This window comes from Anoplophora glabripennis, unplaced genomic scaffold (assembly GCF_000390285.2).
Source record: "Anoplophora glabripennis isolate ALB-LARVAE unplaced genomic scaffold, Agla_2.0 scaffold372, whole genome shotgun sequence".
Classification (NCBI taxonomy): domain Eukaryota; kingdom Metazoa; phylum Arthropoda; class Insecta; order Coleoptera; family Cerambycidae; genus Anoplophora; species Anoplophora glabripennis.
Window position 1 is genome coordinate 1 of NW_019416460.1, and position 27302 is coordinate 27302.

At 32.4% G+C, this 27302-nt stretch overlaps 3 protein-coding genes across 5 annotated transcripts in view; 1 reads left to right on the forward strand and 2 right to left on the reverse strand.

Moving 5' to 3' along the window:
- Positions 1 to 985: 985 nt before the first annotated feature.
- LOC108910164 (AP-3 complex subunit mu-2) lies at positions 986 to 2337 on the reverse strand. Its single transcript, XM_018714693.1, has 7 exons — positions 2242 to 2337; positions 1956 to 2187; positions 1845 to 1904; positions 1670 to 1791; positions 1459 to 1618; positions 1292 to 1405; positions 986 to 1234 (listed from the first exon to the last, which is right to left on the reverse strand). The coding sequence occupies exons 1-7, from the start codon at positions 2274 to 2276 to the stop codon at positions 986 to 988; spliced, it is 972 nt and encodes a 323-aa protein (XP_018570209.1). The 5' UTR covers positions 2277 to 2337.
- A 255-nt stretch (positions 2338 to 2592) lies between these two features.
- LOC108910166 (NADH dehydrogenase [ubiquinone] 1 beta subcomplex subunit 8, mitochondrial) lies at positions 2593 to 3392 on the forward strand. Its single transcript, XM_018714696.1, has 3 exons — positions 2593 to 2739; positions 2815 to 3035; positions 3120 to 3392. The coding sequence occupies exons 1-3, from the start codon at positions 2661 to 2663 to the stop codon at positions 3339 to 3341; spliced, it is 522 nt and encodes a 173-aa protein (XP_018570212.1). The 5' UTR covers positions 2593 to 2660; the 3' UTR covers positions 3342 to 3392.
- A 2991-nt stretch (positions 3393 to 6383) lies between these two features.
- Positions 6384 to 27302, reverse strand: part of LOC108910171 (dynamin) — a 32782-nt gene continuing 11863 nt past the window's right edge. The window contains exons 12-16 of one of the 3 annotated variants that reach the window (XM_018714701.1): positions 26374 to 26583; positions 26046 to 26268; positions 22037 to 22181; positions 14584 to 14703; positions 6384 to 6740 (exon numbers count right to left, since the gene is read on the reverse strand). In XM_018714701.1, the coding sequence (XP_018570217.1) occupies positions 6677 to 6740; positions 14584 to 14703; positions 22037 to 22181; positions 26046 to 26268; positions 26374 to 26583 (762 nt within the window). In that variant the 3' untranslated portion in view covers positions 6384 to 6676. Of the gene's footprint in view, positions 6741 to 14583; positions 14704 to 22036; positions 22182 to 26021; positions 26269 to 26373; positions 26584 to 27302 lie in introns of all 3 variants that reach the window. The other 2 variants (XM_018714700.1, XM_018714702.1) reach the window with 2 other exon arrangements.

The window sequence follows — 27302 nt, forward strand, 5'->3', positions numbered from 1 at the left end:
TATATACAAGTATAAGCCATAATTTTGGTGTATTGGGTAAAGCTGTATGGTTTATGATATCTTAAAAAAACAACCACTATACCCGTACCATTTTCAAAAAGTGCCCGTTGATACAAAGATTGCTTTTTGTCATTTCATTCAAGGATTCTAGATCTAAATTTCAATAAAAAAAAATTATTTATAGATGAAACATGTTTACCAAGGTGTAACTAATTTATTTAATGACTTTACTTATTCCTACGAAACCATCATGCCACTAAACTTACCAATATCACTTCAAAATTAATGTCTAGATTCGAGTCACTGACAAGTTTATTCTCACCCCCTGATATCAAATTGTTTAAACAGAGAAAATTACTTAATTTTCTGCAAGAAAAACAAATTTGCCACATCTAACAATTCTCTCTAACTGTTAGAGAATTGTTGACTGAACTGACCGATGGATAGTAAGGGAACACGATGCACCTATAAACTGTCCGGCTCGTTTACTAGATTCAACACTCTCTGATTGCTTTTTGTAGGGTATCGTGAAACCTATGATTGGCAGTGAAGCAAAACTGCATAGATGCAACAGTTTCAGGAAATAAAGCCGAAATGATCCAAATACCTCATTTCAGTTTTTTGCATTAATTTATGCATTGTAGAGAGCAGCGGTCATTTTGATAATTTTTTTTTATTTTGACTTTTAAACTATAAATATGACTAAACTACTTATTCAAAGAAAAAATCACTGGAATTAAAAGTTTCCAAATGAAGTCTTCTGCTATTCTAAAAAAAAATAATGTGTAGTCTTTGAACAAATACCAAAAAAAGATTGGCAAATACACTTGTACGTTCTAAAATTTATTAAGAAAAGCATTAAAAACCTCATTTAAATGTACAAATTCACATCTCGAAAATAGTTAAAACCGATGGTCACATTTTTGGATTGTTCCAAAAAAAAAACAGAAAATTTTTAAGAAATTTTGGATGTAGGTAAGTTAGGCTAAATATAATTATTTTGAGCCAAGGAACTGTAACAAAAGTTGACTATAAAAAGAAGCTTACCTTCCACTGTTCTACCTAGTGTTTGTTTTGGCCCCACAGTCAAATCCAACCTAGCTTGTTCACCAGTTTTAATAGACAAATTATGTCGAACATAAATAGGTATAGCGACAACACTCTGGCTGCCAATATGATAAGAGATTAATCTAAAATTACCATCTGGTGGTATAAAAGAAAGCAACTTTTCCGCCTAAAAGATATATAATAAAAATACAAATGTAAAAGAAAGTTTTTAATATTTTCATACCTCCCACCTTTTGAATCTTACACATGGATGAAAACTAACGTCATCAAATAATCTTGGATTAACAAATGACAGTGTCAAATCAGGCATACCACTAAGTTTAATGCAACAGTCAATCTAAAATATATATTTCATAAGGGACTTACTAAAGAACATATATGGAATCTTACATATCCCTGAATTTCTGCAAATACAGTAGCACCAGATTTATCAATGATAGCATCAACTTCTTCCACTACATCGAAGTATGCTTCATTGTTAGTATACTTTACCCCTGATCTTCTCCATGGAATGTTAGACAACTGACCGGTAGGTAAGATATCACTTACACTAAAAAAAAGAACAATAATTTCTCACATTTTAAATGTGCCCTTAACTTACTTTGTTTTCCCTGTAACTGTGTTAGCAATAGTCCTTAGTATATTTGGAGGCTTAATTAATTCTTTAAGGATATTACTCTCAGTTGCTAAAGGAAAACCATTATCTAACATTTCATCTAAAAGCTATAAAATAAAATGAAGATAGAGATGCAATCAATAATGTTATTTATCAGTACCTCATACACTACCACATAATTTTCTTTGATTATAGATTCAGTACAGTCTGAAAAATAATCCTAAAAAATGGAACATATATTAAATATATCCTAAACCGAGTTATTACTGACCTGGAATGTATCGACAATTCTGTGTAAAAATTCGATTACAAACAGAGGTGGTATTTCTTCCATGCAAACAGCTACAAAACTCACACCGCCCCTTTGAATAGAAATGAGATAGTGGTGAGGGGTGGCTATTACAGGATTAATATCATTTCCATTTGCCCTCTGGGCTTCTAAGTAATAATCACATACTGATCTAGATATAACACTTCTCCAGTGTTTTTCAAGAAACACATCTCTAGGAAACAACGTTAAATAAGGGTTAAATATTTTTAAATTCCAACAAGCTTACCCCTGAGAATTTATTATAAACAAACTGTGAATCATTTTTAAATTAATATTGTTTTTATTAATGCAGTACAAAGTTAGGTTAACATTTAGGTCAACCTAAATTGCCAACTGTTAAGATTCTGTCAATGTCAAAATGTAGGCCCTATTTTTTCACATTATTGGTCACACTGTTCACTTTCAATTTTGTTAATTTGTCGATTTAGATCGAAAAATTAATTAATTTTAAAAATATTTGAACATTACGCAGATAATTTAATATAATATTATTTCGATTTCTTTTGATTTTGCATTTACTTTTGCAAAATTTTCCTTATTATCCAATGTCTAACTACAAATTAACAAACAAACAGACCCCTCAAAAGTCATATTTGACATTTGACGTTTTGATGTTTTGATCTTATTAACTTTAATTAAAAAAAAATGAACTCCCTGGTGAAAACAAGAATTCCTCAGTCGTGGTTAAAAAATAATGCGGTATTGCTTACTGCCGTTAGAAATCGTAAGTATACTAAATATAGAATATTTTTTGTAGTATTTTAGGTTATGTTATGTAATTTAATGTTATTTTCTGTAGACTGGAATAAAGACTATAAGCCAGCACCGTTTCCTAAAACAGAAGAGGAAAAGATAGCTGCTGCAGAGAAATACGGAATACCTCTGGCAGAGTACAAACCTTATCCAGATGATGGACAGGGATATGGCGACTACCCTGAGTTACCACTTCAATCGGCCGAGTCCAAGGATCCCTTTTACCCATGGGATAATCCCGAGTTGAAAAGGAATTTCAATGAACCGGTAGGTGTATTAGATATGTGTCTCTTAACATGTCATTTTAAATTAGACACGTTTTCTTAAAGAAGTAATTAAAATTTGTTTCAGTTGCATGTCGAGTTTGATCTGGTCAGGGAGGATCGTTATGATGTAAATGCGAAGTTTAGAAAGCCCATGTGGTATTTATGGTTGCAATTTCTAGGAACAATAGCTGGTTTTTATGGCTTATACTTTTTATTTGAAAATGTTAAAATGTTTCAAGCGACTCTTCCTAAGCAGTATCCTGGACAGGGAAAGAAGCACTACACTTTTGAAGAAAATGATGAATGAGGTGGTTATAATAATTAGATAAATATTTAAAAATAAAATCTCATAAATTTACGGCTGGTTCTTAAACCCGCATTTATGCATTCCAAAATCCTTCATAATACTAAAATAGTTACTATTACATAAAGGTAGAAACATTCTTAACATAATCTGTTTTACTGTACTTTAAAAGAGTATTAAATTCGTTAATAAAGAACTTTTCAGGCTATGGTGGCAATTAAATGTAGTTCTGTATCTAAATTTGTAAACATCATTGTTCGCATTTCTAATAGTCCGCATTACAGGCCCCCCTGGAAAGTTGATTACCACATACTTTATATCTCGTGAGGAGCTTTGTTTTGACAAGTCTACTGCACGCATCCTCAGCGACTCTTCTCGATTCCTCCGCTTTTCCACTCGGAAAAGTTCAAAAACATGACAATTTCCCGGGGTCTTGAAACGTCAAAACCACACCTTTTTTTAGCTTAAGTTACAGGAAATTTTGTTGCAAATGCCGATTTAAATTTGTCCGACAGAAATTCTTCCAACATTGACGTGTCTACCGGCCAAAATATGCCAAAATGACAGGGTATTGAAAATCAGTTACCACATAGGTAATTTTTAGGAAAATTAATTGTAAATAATTAATTCAGTCAAAAAGTATTGTTGTCCGACAAATTTCAAGCCGCATTTTTTCAGTCCAACAGCTGAAAATCGGAATTTTCACGGGGTATGATAAATCGATTACCACATGTTGAACAAAAATAACACACGATAGAAAAGTGTTTTTTATAAGCAAAAATTGTAATGTCCAACAAAAATATATCCGCAAATCGTCAGTCTGACAAAAAAAGATGAAAAAAATTTCGTAAAAAATGTGCACATGTATTTATGATTTCTAATAAGGTATTTTCATATATTAAGCAAAATTCCATATAAATATATAGATATTTTTCGTTTTATTCTTGTAATTCTAAATCTCTTATGTTCAATTTAACCAAATAAATATCAAGAAAGGAATTAAACGATTTCAAGAAAGTATGTTTGGTATAAAAAAATTATGCACAAAAGTTTTGGGATTTTCTTTTAGAAAAATAGGAAAACTTTTGTAAAGAAAAATAACAAACGTGAATGAAGACTTGAGAGAGAAAAAGGCAAACCTGAGTAGGTATTTATTTTCAGGAGGTTCCAAATAGTGCAAATACTGAGAATAGACGACCTAGCTCTTTCTAGTAAATCTATCATCCTTTAACTTATTAACGAAATGCTTTGTAATGTAAATACGCACCAAGAATTTGTAGTGGGGCGCGATAGAAAGAGAATCGCTCGGATGGTGGTGACTTTAAGTTGCCCATGATTGTACTATACTAGTTTACTACTAAACCTGTTATAATTGCTACTACTCATGAAAGTAACATGAGGCGGGAACTTTTAAAGTATTATAGGAGAAAATAGTTTGAATGTTGAATTTTGTATTTATTAATCGTGTCAAAAATAACTTAATTTGTTTATAACTTTAAAATTTTTAAGCATAAATATTAAGCAATATTATAATTATTTATTTGAAACAAATAATAATTTACATAATAATAATTAATAACCATTTATAAATATGAAATTTTTGGAGTGAAAAAATTAAATTTCATTACGATTATCGATTTTGATTTTTTAATAATTTGCGGACATTAGATCGTCAGACACTTATATCACTATTTTGTACAGTAAATTTAAAAGTGGAAATAATGAAAATTAGATATGTGGTAATCAATTTATCATATCCCATGAAAATTCCGATTTCCAGCTGTCGGACTGAAAAAACGCGGCTTGAAATTTGTCGGACAATACTTTTTGACTGAATTAATTATTTACAATTAATTGTAATAAAAATTACCTATGTGGTAATTGATTTTCAATACCCTCCTCACGAGTTATAAAGTATGTGGTAATCAACTTTACTTTTTTAAAGAATTATCCTAGTGGCACACTTTTAAAAGTGTACAGTATGGTTTCAAAGTGTTACAGTTTTATGTTCGAGTGTTCGTTTTAACCTGTTAGAACTCAAAGCAAATTTTTCAAAACTTTAAAAATAAGAAAACAGCCCTTTGAAATGAAGATCTTATCAATTCTTATATTAAACACTCAAAGTCCATCAAAAAATTTAAGACATAATTTGACAAACACAAAAAAAGGCTCAAGTCGATTGGTCGAAAGAAATGTTAAGAGATATGATAGCGGTGCTTCAAAACATGTCTATGACATGGTTACAGATGATAAATCGTAGATCAACACGTATGAGCCCGTAAGTAAACAGTAGTTGACTCTATGGGTCTTTCAAGATGAACCAAATCCAACAAAAGTTGGACCAAGACCACTTCTAAGCAAATGGTCACCCGTTTCTTTGGAAAAACAGGACATTTGCTAGCCATTATTAGTACAACGTCGAACGGTCAATTCTGAATGGTACACAGTTGTTTGTGTGCCAGAAGCCTTCGGAAAAATAAGGGAAACCGAAGACGCATTATTCTCCACCAGGACAATGCGAGCTTTCACATCGGGCCAAGCAAGAGATTTTTTGGGAATTGAAGAAACCGAATTGATAAGACATCCACCGTACAGCTCTGATTTGGCACCTAATTACTTTTTTTTTATTTCCGCACATCAAAAATAAATCACGAGGCCAACGTTTTTCGATGCCTAAAGAAGTGGTTGATGCATTCAAAATGTGTTTTGGATGTATCTCAATCGGAATCGAAAAATTGCTTAAAGTGCTGCAAAAATGTTTTGACCTTTAAGGCAAATATTTTAAAAAACAATAGTCATATACCATGATTATTAATTTCTTTTTTTGTTCTCTATTCCTGAAATATAAAGCATACACAGTGGAGTGTAATACAGTGATTAATCAATTAATCCCGACAGCTTCTGGGTACTGCAGAATTTTTGCAGAATTTTTCCTCCCTAATATTCCAGCAAAATTAAAAAAAGGATTATTAAAAATAAATTTAATACAAATTAACATATATACATAAATACAATTAGTACTTATTAATTAACTTAAAACTGCGATTGGACAGACAATAAAATAAAGGAAAACTAATAATACTATACATTAAAGACTAGTCTTGATGTTTCAAACAAAATTGAATGAGTACTACTGTCAATTATTGTACTATTTATCGTTATAAAATAACATACAAAAACGAAGAAAAACATAGTCTTCATGTCCAGACACTATAAGAATCACAGTATTTCAATTCTCACTCGTAAAAACTGTTTTTTTTTTTTTAAATAAGGTATCTGCTGAGGCGAGTTTACCTTATTGGTCCCAAAAAAGTAACACCTAAATTTTGACTAGTATCTTAATTGGGTCTCCCTGGGAGTGGCCTGTCGGGTATTCTTGGTGGGATATTTGGTACGGGTCGACTGAAATTTTCAAATTAAAATAAAAGTTAAGCCAGTGTACATCTTTTAATTTCAGTTTTATAGAAAAAAAAATAAACAGAGGAAGAGAGATTCATAAAAAATTATAACAAAATTAAAAAAATAATTTACAAAAGTAAAAATCTACAAATTTTTTTCATTTTAAAAAATGACAATTATGTGAATGTATATATTTTTTTCAACTACTAGTGTTAATACTACGCCCTGTGATTTTATATTACGTTAGAAGAAAATAGTATTTAAATTTAATAAGCAACTTTTCCTGAATAGAAAATTCAAAACTGTAGTTAAAATTTACACAAAAATGTATTAATGTATTCTAAATTTGAATCCCTTATACAGGGTGTAACGTTAAGTGGGGTTCAAGTTCATTGGGGTAATAGTCCGTTATCCTCAACTAACCTGAATTTAATTTTTTTTAAAACAAGCAAATAGTTGAGTTATAATCTTTCTATCACGCGCGCACGCTATGGGACCTATAGTGTAGGTGGTTAGGTGCACGGAAAGTGCTAGATAGTACAACAGCGTGATGTTATTTTCATAGCGCTTGTGATAGAAAATAGTATGTGCAACTCATTCGGAAAAGTTGCCATAGCGCCACTTGGGCACTTTCCGCACTCGCTTTGCTCGTGCTTCAACTGCGTCCGTGTGGCGCTATTGGCAACTTTTCCCCACTCGTTACACAATGTACTATTTTTTTCAAACTGTTTATGCTACCATTGAGCAGTTGCCAAGCTGTTTTAAAAATGCACACTGAACAGTGCTGCCTGTTGTTATCTTTTTAAACCAAATGTATGAAGCTAACAGTGGCAGAGTGAAACTACAATGGAAAATAATTTAAAAAACCCGATTGCATTTGTATAATTTTAATTTTGTTACGTGTTATTTTAAAGTCACCATATATTTTTGGCAGTGCAGACGAAGTGATAGATATTAAAAAAATCGGGTTTTTAAGAAAATTATTTTTTGCATGATTTATTAAATACTAACTAATTAAGTAGGTATGTGGAATATGCTTCTAATTGTAATTAAAAGTAATTTATGCTTGAAAGTAATTATTTTCACCGTTTAATAATAAGTTTTCAATAAAAGTATTTGTTACAATTTTTCTAGAGCACTGTGTATAGATTGTGAATGTCAGTGACAATGATCTGGGGCACTGACCTAATTTAGGTGAACCACATATCAATCCATCTGATGTGATATGACAATAGGGCACTACTGGACAAAAAACAAATGGCCAAAATTAATTCAAATATGACTTTTTATTTTGATTTTCAGCTTACTGGTTTACAAAGTGTTTTTTAACAGGTAAAGGGTGACCGCAAAAAACCTTTGATTTTCGCCCGTTTTTTCACAATTCGCAGAGAATTTAAAAAATACATAAAAATATGTTTTTGGTCGCAAATTACTTGTCATAAAAAACTGAAATGAGCATAGCTTTTCGTATTCTGAAAATTTTAAAAATCACCCCTAATTAGGGGTTGAAAATATGCCAAAAATGAAGAATTTGAATATTACCAATCGATATAAAAACTATTAGCATGTGAATTATCTTAATATATTTTTTTTTTGGAATTTTTATAATTATTTCTGATATTCTCTATTTTTGGGGGCGCTTAAGGGTGGATTTTCTAATTCAACATGCTTATTTCAGTCATGAGAATAAATCTTTCTTTGTATCAAGAAAAATTCACATGCTAATAGTTTTTAAATTTATTGGTAATTTTCAATTCTTCATTTTGGGCGTCTTTTCAACCCCTAAATGGGGGTGATTTTTGAAAATTTTCAAAAAACTAAGCCCTGCTCATCTTTATTTTATACAAGTAATTTAAGACCAAAAACATATTTTTATCTATTTTCTTTAGTTCTCTGCGAATTGTGAAAAAACGGGCGATTTTTGCGGTCACTCTTTGTAACTTTCTGCGTAAAGTATTAATTTTTACTGGAATCAAAAGAGTTTGTATAATGAAACATGTTTTATCAAGTTTTAGTAAGATTTAGTGTGGATAACTTTTTTATAGTTATTTCTTTCAATGTTTAGGGATGGTACGGCGTGTTTGTGTGTCTTCATTGTCAAATTTCTGATATGAAGACATGCATATGAATAAAAAAAGATGCAGTTTGATAAAACATTCTGTACACCTATGCGCTTGTGGCTAGCACATACAGTTTGAAATTACACCAGCCTGTCCAAGGGTAGAGTATGAGAATTACGAAAAAAAAAGGTTAACAAATATTCAGGTGTCAAAAATAGAATTAGAGAAAACTACCGAAATGTATTCTAAAGGTCAAAGGTAGCTTTCATATAAATATGACCCCCATTCAATGTTACACCCTGTATATCTTCCCTTAATAATAATCATGCTAACTCTCAAGAGTGCAGTTTACTCATTTATTAGTACAAAGCAGTCCAATAGCAAATTTAGTAGAAATCTGGAATGCAAGCCGGTGACGTAATAAGAATTGCAATTTGATTTGTTGCCTTAGAAAATAAAATTAAGCTACACTACAAAACGATCATTTTAGAAAGGCGAGTTGGGATTTTAATAAAACTAAAAAACTAAAAACCAAAGTGCACCCACTAAGAAATTAGTAAAGACAGAAATTAGCTACAAGCGTGGGCCCCCTAAACCGACACAAAGTGGAAGAAAGGAAATGTTAGTTGGGTGGAAAAATAAAAAACTGGTATTATACCTCTATATTTACACATTCAAGAAAACTACATAGAGTATATATGTGCGGAGGGTGCACATATTAGAGCTTGCTTTTAAAATTCCACCATTGCTTGCAAATAATCGTACGACAGTTACAAATTCCTATGTACAACAACGACATTTAACAAAAATAAACTCAAAGCTTTCTTTAGCAACAAATATAGCACTTCGTCTTGCGGACGGTAATATTTTAAAAGCAGCCCCCGGTTCAGATTATCTACAGAATGTGTCATTAATTACAACAGAGTGGTGTTGTCTTTTTTGCAATAACATGTTTTTGATACGCTTATCCACTTACGTAACTATAAATATTTAACAACAATAATTTTCATATTACAATAAGAATATATTTAAGCATAAATAAAAATATATTATATTACAAATAATAGTATCAGTACACAATTTGTCATGAAACAAGGGCGAGTCTCGATTTCTTTATATTAAAGTTACCCTTAGCACTACTCAAGTATTGCATAACAGATCCCGGAGGGGTCACATGGAGCTTCCAAGATATTTAGAAAACTTATTGCATTGGTTTTAGAAGGTACTCGCAATTTGGGCTTCATAAAAATGTCGGTTTCAAAGAAACTAATTTACAAGGTATACATTTGCAGTTTCATTTTTTTTTCCTATTAGAACCTATTCAATTGAACTTGATATATACATGTCAATTTTTATCAGAATATTGTCCTTTAGATACTGATTTGACTTTTTCATACTTATAGATCAAAATAGTTGGAATTAGTTGTGCATAATGATGAAAAGTAGTTTTTGAGTAAATTATGAAATATCCAGTGTATCAGATACCAAAGTTAAAAAAGTAATATGACAAATATTCAGTTTCCTATTTTGGTAAAATAAGATTTTATAACCAACATTAATTGCTAATACAGGGTGTCCCGAATCGCAAATGTCAAAATTTACCTGGCGAACTCCTCAAAACAAAAAATAAAGTTCTCATAAACATGAGTGCTTACTTTCCAAAATATTCCAAGGTGTTCAAGTGAGAACAAATATATTTATTCAAATACATATTTCTGAAGATGTTTGATGTACAGGGTGTTTGGAAAAGTTAGTACAAAATTTAAGGAAGTGAAAGTAGAGCCAAAAGTAGTAAAAAAAGTTCCTATAAACATTGGTCCTCCGGAACGCCGTTACTAGATATGGCCCTCCAAAGGAGTCTTATCATTTGGATATTTTTTAAAATAACTTTCTTTCTGATTAAAATAATGGAATGAAAATTGTAGGTAATAATCATACCATAAGGGTCTCTAACTATTATAAGTTTAATCAAAATCGGTTATAAATAAGGATAGTTTTCTAACTACTCATTTATAACCGATTTTGATGAAACTTACGATAGTTAAAGACCCTTATAGTATGATTATTACCTACAATTTTCATTCCATTATTTTAATCAGAAAGAAAGTTATTTTAAAAAATATCCAAATGATAAGACTCCTTTGGAAGGCCATATATCCGGTGCTCCGGAGGACCAATGTTTATAGCAACTTTTTTTACTACTTTTGGCTTTACTTTCACCTCCTTTTGTACCAACTTTTCCAAACACTCTGTATACAGATAAAATTTTTGATAATAATTTATCCAATAAAAAATTAAATACTGTTTTGCAAATTCGATAAGAGTATTTAGTTTTTAACAAGATTTCGAAGAAAAGGCTATTTTTCACTTTATTCTAACAAGCTATTCTCAAGCTATTATTTTTTTCAAATTAAAAATAAGCTTAGTACATAGTTGAATAAATTTGAAATATCTCTAAAAGTATTCATTTCATAAAATGAATGTTTAGGAATTTTTTTGCTCCAAACACATTTTTATATACAGTATAACTATCGAAGGTCCAAAAAAACCATTGCCAAGGAAATTTCTAAAAGAGCAAGAGCCACAATTTGCAAAAAAATTAATATTTACGTAAATGAATTTTTTAGGCATTCTAAAAAAAATTGGTGCAGTCGAAATTTTGAGGTTCCAGTTCCAGTACCTTCCAGAATCACCACCACTGGTTTACGTCGTGTAAATCAATTCAATGGATTTTTGCCTTTAACTGGGTAAATTATTAGCATTTATATACGAGGGTGACTCAAATATAAATGAAAAAGTCGAGGTGGACATCCTGAAAGGGCACCGATTGGTTCAGGTACGGACAGGGTATGTTGGTAGGAATCGGACGAGTGGGGGATTGCAGTCGACACGGCCCTAGGACCGTTAGCCAAATAAAGGCAAAGATGAGCGAGATGGAAGTACACCCATCTGTTGCGCAATGGATTATCATAAAATTCTTTGACGCGGGAGGGGGTCCGCTCTGCTGAAATTTTGCAGAGATAACAACCCCGTGTGTTTATTCAGCACAAAGCCTTCTCTGAAGGACGAGAGAGGTTGGACAGTCACAGAAATAACGTGATGTGAAGATCAGTGTCGGGACTATCCATACCATCATCTGTGATGAGGTTGGTTTGTCAAAAGTCAGCTCGTTGGGTGCCACACCTTCTCTTGGGGGAACAGAAGAATGTTCGTCTTGACATCTGTCAACGGCATTTGCAATGGTACCGTACTGAAGGGGACGCATTTCTCAACTGTATAGTGACATGCGATGAGACGTGGGACCGTCATTATACTCCCAAAAGTAAGCAAGTGAGCATGGAATGACGAAAAAAAGGAAAGGCCGCTCCAAATCGCGCTTGTCAGCGGGTACAGTTCTGGCTACAGTTTTTTGGGACTCAAAAGGAATCCTTCTGCTGGATTTTCTACACGAGCGGAGAACAATTAATGCTGGTTACTACTGTAGACTTTTTGAACAGGTTAGGGCCGCTTATCGAAGCAAAAGACGTCGCCAACCCATGAGAAACGTCATTTTGCTCCAGGATAATGCTCGACCCCATACGGCAAACCAAACATGCCAGAAATTGGAAGAAATGTTCTGGAAAACTCTCGAACACCCACCCACAGTCCGGACCTGTCCCCATGTGATTATCACATGTTCGGGCCATTGAAAGAGGCTTTGGGAGGGCAGCGTTTCGCTGGTGACAGAGATGGAGGCGTTCGTGCGCAACTGGCTAACGACCTGCCATCCTTCTTTCTACAGTGACGGAATCAAAAAGCTCCCAATCAGGTGGGAAAAATGTGTTTCAAAGGAAGGCGATTATGTAGAAAAATGAGACATTTTTTGTGAATTTAATTTTATCAATAAGAAAAAAATTAATTCTCATTTATATTTGAATGACCCTCGTACTTCAAATATTTTCAATTCATTCAAAAATTCAATATATTTGGATAAATACTTTCTTTTTTTTAATTGAACATTCCGTACCTCAGAAACTAAGCATTTCTCACCAATGGAAGAACTTTCTTCCTATTTTAAAGTTTTATCACCAGTTAAAATTTGGTGCGAGTGGTTCAAACATATAAGACATTGTAATGCTTTTGTGTTTTCAGTTACTCAGAACAAATTGTGGGATTTCAAAATAAAAATATAATCTGATATAACACTATATTATCTTTTTAGGGAAAAATATTGTTTTTCTTTAACTTTCAACTGAATTTTCAGATAATTTCAAAAGTACCTTTAAATTAAATTCTTCAAACTTGTTTTGTTTAAGAACTTTTTCTTCCACAGTATGTGAAATAGAATGCATTTGTTTAAATTTACATATTTTTAAGGGCAGAAATAAAACAGCTGTCCAAATAATCTCAGACTCCATAGTAATAACGTCAATAATTGACTCCTTCTAAAATACAGAAAAATCTACAGTTTTACTCTCAAGTCTTCTACAATGTCTACAAGTTTCCCGAACTGTTGTACCAAAAAACAACTACAGCTAATCAACTGACATTAAAAACGTTGACTAACTCAGTGCAAAATAACTTCCTACAGGATTTACAGATTGAAGATACATTAAAATTGTATATAATCGGTAGATCGACAAAATATTGCAGTTTTTAGATTTTTTTGCAATAGAAACAAAAAGAAAAGTTTCAAAATTTTCTTTCCATTTGTTTTGTTCTCGAATTAGGATATTTCAAAAAGATCCTAGATCTAATGTCTGGGTCCTTTATTAATGTTCTTTGTTTTTAAGGTTTAATGATCAAACCTATGCAAGTAAATTTTCATAATGCACGAAAAAGAAAAGAATGACATATTATAAAATCCTATTAATCTCCTATCAGTTCACAGAACCGGCAACAGAATAAAAGAATTAATTTTTTTAACTTGTGTAGCCAAAATATAAGAACTTGCAACATTTTATGATCCCCCTTGAAGCTATGTAATTAGTGAAGAGACATTTAGGTTAGGCGACTGTATATACTACACGGAAGATCTTATTTTTCAACAATGTGCGTTCTGGTGAAATTGCACATACGGCTTAAATTTATGATACCTATCATCTATTACACTTAGTAAAATTTTGTTCAAAACTTTTGGAATGTTATGTATGGCTCTAATACTTTATATTTGCTAAGGCAATATCATACAATTTTGCATAGCAGCATTTTATAATACACCGATAATATTTACGAAATTAAGTCTTTAAATGGAATGAAACTTGATATGAAACCGACAATATTCAATAACTGGGTTATACATAAAATATGTCTCGTAAAATATAAAAAGTAAAAAAATCTGTAAACTAAAGGCAAGATAAAAAATCTGCTTATATTTAATGATTATTATGGATAATCTAATACTTTTATACCCCCTTAAAATAACGCCAACATTTTTGGAACGGAAGCAGTTAATCTCAAATAAATTTATAGTTTTGCAAATTGCAATTAAAAAATTTTTGTAATCATATATCACAGAATTCACGAAGCAATTAACAATCACATATTACGACGCCGGTCGACGCACTTTCCCCTACTACCGATAAATTTTGAAGGCAAGCATCATATTTTAAAGAGCCGATGGAACCGTTTCATTAGAAATGAGTATTAGTTAATGAAACTGACAAAGCATTAACCAAAATCAAGAGAACATACTTTATGTATCATTCGCAAACAATCGAGCCATTGGTTAGTAATTAATTAGCCATGGGTTAAACATAACAGACGATGCATGAAGTACAGAGGGCAGAAAACAACAAAATTTTTACTTATGGAATTTGAAGGCGTTGGAAAGTTCGTTGACGGCGGCATTGGTGACGGCACGTCCCACGGCCATCTGAACCTGCTGAGGCACTTGGATGTTGCCTTGCTGCTGGCCTCCGACTCGACTGAACAGATGAGAGACAATTCTTAACCTCCGTTTTATTAGTATACGCTAATCAAAACGATTTATCACACTTAAAATGCGGGACTGTTCAATCAATTTACACTGATTTTCAAATGTAAAATTTCCTTTCAATTATGATTGATATATAAGAATATTTTGGCAAAATAATTCATGACTTTATAGTTATTTATATCCTACCGACTGCCTGCTTTTTATGTCACAACGTGATTATCTCCAAAAACAGGGGAAAATTGTAGAACTTGATGGTACATAACGAGCCAAATAAAAATTTGACCCATCATTCTTCATTTTAAAGTTATCTACCAAAAAACTGAAAATATTGATTGATACATTTTTCTGATCGCAATGTGTCATACGACACTTTTTTGTTTTTGCCAATTAAAGCAAGTACCCCTTCTGCAAAGAGTGCTTTGAAAACAAAACAATTATTACTCCACATAAAATTTTGGCAGTACCATTTAATTTACATAAATGTCAAAATTAAAATAATTACAATCTTACTTTCAGTTGTTGCAAAGCCAGATATACTTTAAATTTATTAATAAATAAGTTTGAAGCATATTTTTCTTTTTCATGCGAAAATCTCAGTTTCAGTTCTGAGACAATGAATGAGTAATAGGTGGATATTTTGTTTTCAAAGCATCTTTGTAAAGATGTATTATTTGATAGAGAGATAGATATTTTGGTAAAAACAAAAAATGCCAAAACTAATATGGCGCCCCTGAGGCTAGGCGGTAACACGATGACCAAAAAAATTCACCAAAAAAAAGAGTTTTTGGTTTAATTCATTTAATAAAAAAAATTGTACCAAATTGGAATTATTTAAATTTTCCATGAAGTAAATTAGTAAACTTAGTAAAATTAAACAAAATTAATAAGCACATGTGATAAATATTTAGATTAGCGTATTCAATCTACCTGTGTTTAAAGTTATATTCGTCGCTTGTTTTTCAATTGTCCGTTTCATAATCTGTTCAATATATTACAAATTTATTCTAAAAATTTCATTTCATCAAAATATAGACCTTAAACATTCAGAATATTTTTCTACAAATTCATTTGATCCAGAACAAAAGAAATATCAGGCAAGAATTTGCTGAAGCGTAAATTTCAACAATGTACAATACACAGATCAATGTACAATTATAATATTCGATAACAACACTTTTTTTTAATATTTCACAAGACACAATTCTATGTGAAGCAGAGCATGTGTAACAAACATAGCACCCTATTTTAATACTCGTAATAACAATAATGCATAATTGATTTCAACGATATATCGATTACCCATTTGTAATGTGGATTAAAACTTGGGAAAAAGGCAGGAACTTTCTCATTTGTTTCTCAAAAACATTTAGAAGCACAATTTTCCGACATTCTGATTATATGAGGCGTGAAACTTTCTGCCTGTTTTGTAATATATGTGTAAATCCAAAAGCAATGGGCAAGCTCCACTAAGAAATCAATTATGCACGAATACTACGTGATATGCCCTAATATGGACTTATATATAATATTGTGTGAAGACTGAAAAGTTAGTGTAGATTACGTTCTTAACGCCTCCTGAAAAGAAAACCACAAGCTCAAACAAGCAACCTGTGGCAACGGTCACATTCTCAGACAACCAGCCATTAATTTTTCACAATATTCAAAGTATAAAATGCGCCTCATAATGTTGATAGACTGGGTGTTTTCGACCCACATCATGGAGATCTGTTATTTTAAGAGACACCAGATCGATCAACTTGTTATTTTGATGTGTAAATAATGCGGCTTATCCGCACAGCAGCCATAGGTGTCTCTGCATCTGCAATTTTAAATTTTAAAATGTTGTTCAAGCTATGGCTACCAAATTATTCAATTTCAAAGGTTTTCCCAATTTACAATAATGGGAGTGGTAATAAAATACCTTGTTTTGTGAAGCGATGACATATTGAACTCTTAGAGCTGCCACACTGGGTATTTTTATTACATGGCCTAATTTTTTATGTTCAGTATGAGTAATATTCTGATGTATATGACAACAAAGAAGAATTTTGATTATTTTGGCACAAATATATACTTAATACGTACTTAATATGTACTTTACTCTGATATGTCAATTGGATCGTCACATGCACAGTATAAATGAAGAAACTGTTAGATAATACGTGGTCAGACTTAAACGGAAACAAAAAGGACATATTTTAGATTTTGGATTCTATCTTGACCCTGTGTCAAGGTCAAGCCAAGGTCAATTCGTAAATATTAAATGGAACACTCTATTTTTTCATGAAGCAATCGATAGACAAGATTGAATTGTGAAGAAAAAAGTTTTAAGCAAAATTTGTAGGATTTTGAAAGATAATTCATAGGGTGACCTTGGAGTCAACCTTCACCTTAATGTGTATGGCCAGACCAAGCTGAACTATTGAACAACCTATTTTTTATATCAGCGATCGATAATGCACCAAATTTAAATATGAATATGGGAGTATGGTCCGAGTATGTCATGAATAACTCGACGTGATCGAACTGTGGAGAAAAATATTTTAAACAAAAACAAAATCCATATTCGATTTAATGTGCAAGGCTTGCAAGCACCAGCAAAGCAACTTCACATCATTTAACTCCTTTCTTTTATAAGAATACTGTATTTTGTGGTTCATTCCACCGTACTGTGTATGAAACCTAGATTCAAGATAAAATTATTACATTTTTCTCATCAACATTCTGATTTCAATTGACCATTGTCAATTTCGTTACAACAAAAATATTCTCTCACTTATTCTCACAATCGCATCACTAATTATTTAAAAACATTAATGTACGGTTAGTTCATTTCCTGTGATTCATAATGGGTTTTCTTCTACTTTCTGAACAAGAAAAAATATTTTGCTGCATATACTACGCTCTATATTTTGATCTTGTCGAGTTATTCAGAGAAAAATGATATACCAGAACGCCACTCACGTTCAAACGCCGCAGTACAATTTTGTCGAATGCGATTGCAGTACAATTGTGTTGGAAATCGGATGGGAACACACACGTAACGATTTTGCAGTACGAGTTTTACCTTCAAATGATAAACATGTCAGATGAAAATACACTTTTAGCGGCTCTTGCGCTTTGTATAATGTTCAGAAAAAGATGTGGATAACTAATGAAATTATCGAGTCTAGTTGTAATATAAAAGATTTATATTACTTAAAACAAACAAATCCCAATTTAGACTCCACTTATAAAGAAAATAAAAAAAAGCATACTATATTAATTCGCGAAACAAAGAAACTATTTTATCAAAATAAAATTTGCAATTCCAATAATTCCATACGCACTGCCTGGAATATTGTTTCTGAATTATCTAATAAAAAAAAAGAGGAATCGAATATTGTAGCTATCCAAAGTAATAATAAATTAATAGACAATCCTTTAGAAATTGCTTCAACTTTTAATAGTTACTTTACTGGCGCTCCAGTGAATGTTGTAAATAAAATTCGTGGTTCTGATCATACTGCAAATTATACAAGTAGAGTAAACATAAATGATGTATTTTTGGATAATACAATTTTTCTTTTTCCGTTTACTGAGCAGGAATTGTTTAGAGTGCTTAGTCAAAAATTAAAAAATAAAAGGTCAGCTGGAGCGGATGGCATTCCCTTGTTTTTAATAAAACGTGCATTACCGGCTTTAATAGAACCACTAACTTTTTTGATCAACTTATCATTTCAGACTGGAGTTTTTCCGGAGATACTAAAAATAGGGAAAATAATTCCTGTTCTAAAAAAGGGGAATCCACAGTTATTAAATAATTACAGGCCTATTACTGTGTCCTGTGGTTTCTCAAAAATTTTTGAATACGCCTATCTAGATAGACTAATGTCGTTTATAAATAAATATAGTATTTTAACCACTCATCAACATGGATTTCGGGCAGGATTTTCAACTACTACTGCCATACATTCTTTTTACGGTGAAATTGTTAAATGTATTGACATGGGTGAGTGCCCCGTAGGCATCTTTTGTGACCTTAGTAAGGCATTCGACTGCATACAGCATGATAACTTACTACAAAAATTGTATAAGTATGGTGTCCGGGGTTCTGCTTTAAACTGGATTTCTACTTTTTTAAAATATAGAAAACAATATGTGTCTATTACTTCTACAAATGATGACTTTACTAACGAATTTAAATCCGAATCTAATTCCATTGACATGGGTGTTCCTCAAGGTTCAGTCCTAGGCCCTGTACTATTTATTCTTTATATAAATTCATTGGAGCGTTCGATAGGTAATAATTTTTTCACAATGTATGCTGATGATTTATCATTAATTATTTCAAATAAGTCAACAAAAGACCTGACTACTAATCTAGAAAATACATTGTACAATGTGTCTAAGTGGTTCAGTTGTAATAACTTATATTTAAATACCGACAAAACTAAATTAATTAGATTTCACAATAGGCAAAGAAAATGCGAATCTGTTGCGGCAAATATTAACAACTGTACTATTACTAGTGATGAAACAGACTGTGTCAAATTTTTAGGAGTTACTTTGGATGATACATTAAATTGGAAAATGCATTGCAATAATCTTATATCTACATTAAGTTCAGTAAGCTACTTAATGAAGTCTATGAAAGAAATTTTGCACAAACAACAATTGTTATATTTATATTATGCATACGTGGAGTCTAGATTGCGTTACGGAATATGTTTTTGGGGTAACTCTACCTTGTCTCATTCAGTTTTTGTTATACAAAAACGTATTTTAAGAATAATTGCTGGCGTGCCAAGTCATCGTACATGTAGAGATATATTTAAGAATTTTAATGTTCTTACGTTAGTATCATTATTTATTTTTGAAATGTCTGTGTATATATATAATAATAAGGAGTCTTTAATTCTGAATAAGGATATACATACAATCAATACCAGACAATGCTATGATATCCGAATTCCTTTTGCAAAATATACCATAACAGCTAATTCACCAGATTGTTTGGGATTTAAGATATATAACCATTTACCGAGTGAACTCAAGACTGATAAGATTACAATATCTCAATTTAAACAAAAACTGAAATTATTTTTAGTAGATAAGTGTTTTTATTCTTTATTGGAATTTTTTTCTGCTGTTGTGTCCTAGGTTAAGTTATTATATGTTTATTTGACTATTGTTATACAATCCTTTTTTGTCCACAACAAGATAAATAAATAAATAAATAAATAAATAAAAAACCGAAAAAAAACGAAAAAAACACAAGAAGCGTAGGTGGTGGTACAAAAACTGATTATTAAAAAGACATGCATACAGTCACGTCCATTTATTAGAAGAATTGCGATTTTATCATGATATGATGGCGATAAGACATTCTTGCTCTTTATACAGGTCAAAAAAAATCTCTTAAAAATGTCTCGCTATAAGCCATTTTCGAAATTCACTAGCAAATGATTTGTTTCGCAGTATTAAAATCGTACAATCTAATCGCAAGTCGCAATACACGGTCAAATAAACGACCCAAGCAACAATGCCGTACTGCAGCAGACTGACTGGTTTGTCTGAAATCAAATCGCACCAACTTGGTCGAACAGCGAAAATACACGATCAAATTATGTTCAATTTTGTCGCATTCGACAAAATTGTACTGCGACGTTGGAACGTGAGTGGCGTTCTTTATGAGCTTTGACCTTCATATGCGCAGAAACATAATTCCGACCGTCGCCTAAATTATTCTACGTCCTAAAAACATTACATATATTATTCACAGTCTATCTCGAACTCTCGTAGCGTAAACAAGCCTTTGATCCGATTACAAATATCATAATAAAATGCCCTATTCTTTATTATTTTAAATTAAGCAATAAAAATATATATAACGAACGTTCGCCAGTTGACTTTATTGATGCCCGAGCGCCTTAGTTCATTTCTGGTTGTAATGAGGCACGTGATCTAATTCTGAGTCAATGTTTTCACAACATACTTATTACAAGAATTATGCGGATACGCCACGCCTTTCGCACATTTCGAGGCTCATAAGATATTAAAACACCTCTACCACAGCTACTCAGCATTGAAACATTTGAAAAACTTGTTCTCATATCTATTTAGCCATACCCATATACAGGTCTGGTCGAACTAAACGTGGAAGTGGTAGAAATGTATGCACCCAGTTGAAGAATACACACACGGGCAAGCGGCATATAATACAACTACTGTGGGCAATAAATCTCAGTTGTTGACAAGTGGTTGACAAATTGCCTAGCAGTGCAATGCAGCAATGCGGAATTTGGTGTGATTCAGGTAATTTTAATTTATTATAAGTAGGCACCTTCTATTAATCATCATCATCATCATTGATATTACAATTATTGCGAAAGGGAGAAATAATATTATTACAACATGGCAATTTGGAGACCTTTTGAAACGGAACAAAACAAAATTTACCATCAATATAATAAACTTGATTGAGGACATAAATAATTAAAATATGTTGTTGGCCAAATGAACGTATAATAGAAATTTTTCTACACATTATACCTTCAACAGAAAATTTTTTTAGAGACGCCTATGAAACTCTAAATTTTATTGCTAGGCATTTTTATTCATGTTCAACTGACTTCGGAAAGACTATACTATCTGACGTTATATTGACTGCTGGAATAAAAAACAGGATGTTTGATTTAATATTTATAAGTTAATCTGGATTTCACCTTAAAACTTAGGGTAAAGCTCAAACCCAAGGTTACCGGCACATTGGTTTCTTGATTTCCTACAACTTTTATCTGAAACTTTTTTGATAGGATTCAGCCGTAAAGAGTTATTGGGGTGTTCGGGTCCTTTTTAGGCAGCCTATATATTCTAAGGTCTACTTTCCACATGCTGCACAACGAGACGCAGGTAAGTTTATTTTAATAAATTCATATTTTAAAATAGTTAAATTTTTAATTTTTTAGTATTGCTACTTTTTTCTCAAGCAAATGCCAAATTCTAGTTATTAATTTATAAATTTGAGAACTTTACCCTAAGTTGACGGATTTTGTATCTCTTAAGATAACCAATATCTCCACGGTACAGCTAAAAACTGAGCACTCAAATTATAGTTCCAAGACAAAGTTTCAGATTTCTTATCTTTGCAAGGGAACTGACAAAATTTTTAACAAAGGCTTAGAAAATAATTTCTTTAGAAATACACTACTATTAACAATCATACGACAACACTACTACCACCAATACAAAATTTTTTTTTTTTTTCTAAAAATTAATGGCTGGGAAGGAGCGACTCTAAAAACACGGATTAACTTGTTAGTAGAGAAAAAAGTACTCACGTGGGAATAAGAGGGGCGGGCAAGGCCTGTCCCTGTGGTCTGCCTGGAGGCATGGGTGGAACACCTCCGCCTGGTCTATTGGGAATGGCGGGAGCGGGTCTGCCCGTGCTAGGAGGGGGTGGGGGCGCCCTTGAGCCCAGCGAACCTGCAGAAAATTAGTATAATTTTTTCAGGATCAAGTAGAGCGGCCTTTTTGTATGCAAGCTCTAATTTGATTTTGTTTTATTAACAATTAATAGTTGCCACCAATTCATATTTTTTCTCTTATTCCTCTCATAATTTGTTATTTCGCTTATTTTTTCTTTTTTCTTTTTTTTTGAAATATCTATGAATAAAATATATGTGGCATTCCACGCTAAATCGATCACTTTTAACCCGGACCCTTTTCGATTTGGCTGAAATTTTTTTATTGTTTTTTACCCTATTGAAAACCTCTTGAGAATTTTTTCAAATTTTTTCACCCAACTTAAAAAAGTTATAAATATTTGAAAAAAATTGCTTTTTTTTGTAACTAACTTTTTCAAAAATTGAGTTATCGGGAGGTTTTTTTTCAAAATTTTTGTTTTTAAATGTACTTTTTGAAAAAAAATAGATTAAATTTATCTGGACCTATCTTCACTGTTTTTTTTTCAATTTTCGAAAAGAAACGAAAATTTCTCGATTACCATTTTTGAAATTATAAAAAACACATTTTTTATAAATCCTCAAATTGTTTCAATGGTGTTTTTCGTCTGATTATTATTATTGATTGAAAAATTTTTTTTTCAAATGAAAGAAATAATTGAGTGGTAAACGAAAAAAATTTTGATTTTTTTTTTAAAAAGTTAAGAAAAAAATAGATTTTGAATAATTTTTTTGTATTTTTTTCCAAAACTACATCCAAAAACTAAGAAAATGGAAAATAAAGTTATTATTTCGTCCATTTTTGGACTTTAAAAATTTTTTTTTTCAATCAATAAAAAAATAGAAAACGAAAAAACTACTGCAAAAATTTGAGGATTTATAAAAAATGTCAGTTTTTTATAAGAAAAAAACAGTGGATAGGTCCAGAGAATTTTAATCTATTTTTTTTTTTCAAAAAGTTTCAGCCAAATCGAAAGGGGTCGTTAAAAGTGGTCGATTTGGCGTGGAATGTCCTATATTTATTTAAAATATATTTCACTTTCTCTGCCAATTTTTTTTATTTATTTTAAAACAATATTTTTGAATTTATCTTGAAAAGGAAACATTTCAAAATATTTAAAATGCAATGTTTTGTCAGGCTGCTGTGCTGTAGTCTATGTACCTGGTCGCCGCCAGTTAAATACTTATGTTGCACTTCCATAACCTTAGCAAAGAATTTTTATTGTACTATTGTTCTCGGGTTAGACTCTATGGGGGCAAACTCGCTATGAGAACCTGTAGAACCGCCTCGACGTTCATTTTGGTCCTTAGTATCAGTCCTAAGGCAGCTACAGGTGGAACTACTTCTTGAACAATGGTGGTTCTCGGAGACGTTCAACAGAGACCTCTACAACTGGTTACATCCAATGACCGGAATTAACATCAGAGCAAGCCTAGACTTTCTGATAGCGGATCTGCCCCCATAGAGCCTAGCCTGAGAACAACAAGGGCATATCAAAGATTCCTAGAAGTGCAGTGTAAACCAGGAACTGACAACCACCAGGTGTACAGGCCATGGCATAACAACTCGAAAAACCTTCGCAGAGGGGCCATGAAAGCCTTAAAACAACCATTCCCAAAATTTTTTTTAATCGATTTCAATTAGATCAACGAATAAAATATTTCTGATCGTTTCTTGCTCACAGAACAAAAGAAAACACAATTTGAACTGTAATAAATGTATTTTCATAACTGCCCGACAAATTATGCAAATGAAATACATAATAAATATAACGAGTACAATTTTTTCTCGATTACTGGTCCAAATCCGTAAGCACTAAAAGCCATGCTTAATTAACTAATGGAACAGGTATTTTTACATGCAACTAAAGAAAAAAGCAATATTATGTTAGTAAAATGTCTCTTTCCTCAAAAGTGTAAGTTATACACACTCTGTCATAAAGTTTAATAAAAATGAGCCGATATAAAAGGCGGAAAGAAAATTGGGTATTTTTTTGATGGACATCCATTTTTGTTTTTCTATTAAATTTTTTTGTAAATAAAAATCCAAAAATGTGATGCTGGGGCACTGTATTATTATTTTGTAAATAATTTTAAAATTTAGCATTTTCTCCAAATGTTAAAATCGTGGAAAATTAATTGCACAGCCACAAAAAAAAAAAGTAGTCTTTTCATGCGACTCTGTTATCCGTAGTATTTTTGCCTCCTGATCACGAATCCAGTGTTAGAATTGAACTATCACATCACAGGAATTTCCTAACCTCAAAAACCAAATAAAAATACCAAAAATTTACGAAAAAGTGCTAGGAAAAATACAAAAACAATTTTTTTCTATGTTCAAATGTTTATTTATATGGTTAAGATCCCGCCGAACGTGAATCCGCGGTCAGAATTGATGGCTCTTTTTCTAACCTCAAAAAAACGGATCAATTAAGGAGATATCACGAATTTTCAAAAAATAAGATTAGAACCAAATTTGGTATACGGCGGTTTTCTGGGTCGCTGATCACGAATCCGAGGTCAATTTTGTAAAATTCAAAATGGTGGATCCAAGATGGCCGACCAGTTTTAAAAAATAACACATTCGCGCCAAATTTGGTATACAGGGGTTTTCGGGGTCGCTGATCACGGATCCGAGGTCAATTTTGTAAAATTCAAAATGGCGGAAAAAGATAGCCGACCAAATTTTAAAAAAATAACACATTCGCGCCAAATTTGGTATACGGTAGTTTTCGAGGTCGCTGATCACGGATCCGAGGTCAATTTTGCAAAATTCAAGATGGCGGATCCAAGATGGCCAACCAAAATTGAAAAAAATAACACATTCGCGCCAAATTTGATATACGGCAGTTTTTGGGGTCGCTGATCACGTATCCGAGGTCAATTTTGTAAAGTTGCAAGTTGGCAGATCCAAGATGGCCAACTAAATTTTCAAAAATTAATACGTTCGCGTCAAATTTGGTATACGTGGGTTTTCGGTGTCGCTGATTACGACTTCGAGGTCAGAATTGCGAAATACAGTTTGTAATATTTTTGTTTATTTTATAACCTGAGTTCCGAATCATGTTTTAACCTTATTTCTTTTGGCTATATATTTTTCTTTTTTCTGGAAAAAATCTATTAACGGGTTTTCTGCCTAATCTCAGGTAATAAAGTACATAGGTAAATGATAAAATTTTTAAAAACAAATTTTGTAAATCTAATTTCGGATTTGTGATCAGTGACCCCGAAAACCCTTGTATACCAAATTCGGCATGAATGTGTTAATTTTTGAAAATTTGGTCGGCCATCTTGGATCCGCCATCTTGAATTTTGCAAATTGACATCGGATCCGTGATCAGCGACCCCAAATACTCCCGTATACCAAATTTTGCGCGAATCTTTTATTTTTTGAAAATTCAGGACCTGTTTTTTTTTAGTTTAGAAAGAGAAGCATCAATTCTGACCACAGATGTACCTTCGGCGGGGTCTTATACACATAAATCAACATTAGAATATAGAAAAAAAAAAATTGTATTTTTCCTAGCACTTTTCCGTGAATTTTTGCTATTTTTGACCTGTTTTTTGAGGTTAGGAAATTCCTGTGATGTAATAGCTCAATTCTGACAGCTCTTAGTACACATCGCATACGAGAAACGGTGACACCATATCATTACTTTAAGTTGAGCTATGAAAATTTTTTTTTACGGTTATAATTACAAATGTGAAAGAAGAATCCCTGAAATTTTACAGGAAAATGTCATTACAGAAAATTTTTCTTCGTTATCAGTTAAAACCCGAGACAATTCACACAAAACCTCAAACGGAACCACCGATAGCGTGCAGTTACAGAGAAATAAAAATGTGAGCCTGTGCAATTTACCACTAGAACCAACTGTTCCCATACTGGGGGTAGTCTTTCGTGGTCCTCCTGGGCTTGGTGGTGATAATCGAGGGTTGTCCAGTCCGCTGGCCAGCCAGTCGTTCTTAACCGGAGGTGGTACAGGAGTAGAAACAGTGGCCATGGAGACGTCTCCGATGATGTGAAGGGCCTCCTTGCAAGCATGGTACATCCGTAGCATTTCCTCACGCTTTTGTGCTTCCTCCGGTGCTTCTTCCATCATTTGAGACTGTAAGGTAAAAATTAGACAAAACGATCACGTCTACTGATCATTGCGGCTACCAAACAGTACACCTACTCGTCATCGGACCTACCGATTCTTCTTAAATCATACCTGGTCTCCGCTGGCGTAAACGTGTGCTAACAGTTCTCCATTGATGAATTCTTTGGTGTGGTTGATGATCATGTACATGATGGTCTTCGGTACTAGGTCTCTTGTGGTTTTGGTGACGATTCTCATATAACTGTCCACGAGGTTTCTTATTGTTTCGACTTGTCTTTCCAGTTGTGGGTCCATGGAACTCGTTAGATTTTCTCCCGACGACTAAACATAAAAACGATATTACAAAACCAATTATGCAGAATAAGTAGTTGATGTTTTCATATAAAAAATGTAACTGTTTCTGTACAGATGTGTATAAGAAAAAAAAATGCAGTCAAAGCTTGAGGTTAAGAAGGTACTCAAAAGTTGCAGGTTTATTTACAGTAATCATATCAACCTCAAAAATTTGGAGTGGATCATGTTCCATTAACATAACCAGAAAACTTACAAATCATGGATAGATATTTGCGAACTCGTCATGAATTATCATGACAAACTTGTGGCAAGTTATTGAGCAAATTAGTACACTGGAGACTGTTCATTGCAATCACCTGAACTAAAAGTAATATGTTTATTAGTCCAAGTCAGAGGCGGCTCGCCAGGTGACGCAAGTGATGCACACAACGCTTCACCTAAAATTTCCGTTTGGTTGTGCAATATAAAATTATTTTTAATTTTATATAAATTTTACAATTTAAGTATAATTCTATATTGTAAATGTATTGTTTGTTTGTTTAATACATAGAAATAAACAGAATAGTTGTGCGGTGAACGCCTTCTAAAAAAACATTGCCTTCGTTGAGTGCGAACATCAACCTCGTACCATATAATGTATAAGCAAGTGACGCAGATCAAAATCAGTCTGTATTTCACATCTCTTCATAGCGTTGTTTATGGCGGTTATCATGGCAACGAGGCGGTCAACACGGGAGTGAACTATG

Bases quoted from the DNA above. Each gene is read 5' to 3' on its own strand.
- LOC108910166 (XM_018714696.1), top strand. From the start codon at position 2,661: ATGAACTCCCTGGTGAAAACAAGAATTCCTCAGTCGTGGTTAAAAAAT. The intron at 2,740-2,814 runs GTAAGTATACTA...TATTTTCTGTAG, and splicing joins GCTTACTGCCGTTAGAAATC to ACTGGAATAAAGACTATAAG. The intron at 3,036-3,119 runs GTAGGTGTATTA...AATTTGTTTCAG, and splicing joins AAAGGAATTTCAATGAACCG to TTGCATGTCGAGTTTGATCT.
- LOC108910164 (XM_018714693.1), bottom strand. From the start codon at position 2,276: ATGATTCACAGTTTGTTTATAATAAATTCTCAGGG. The intron at 1,905-1,955 runs GTCAGTAATAAC...TCCATTTTTTAG, and splicing joins GAATTGTCGATACATTCCAG to GATTATTTTTCAGACTGTAC. The intron at 1,406-1,458 runs GTAAGATTCCAT...TATATATTTTAG, and splicing joins TTGCAGAAATTCAGGGATAT to ATTGACTGTTGCATTAAACT.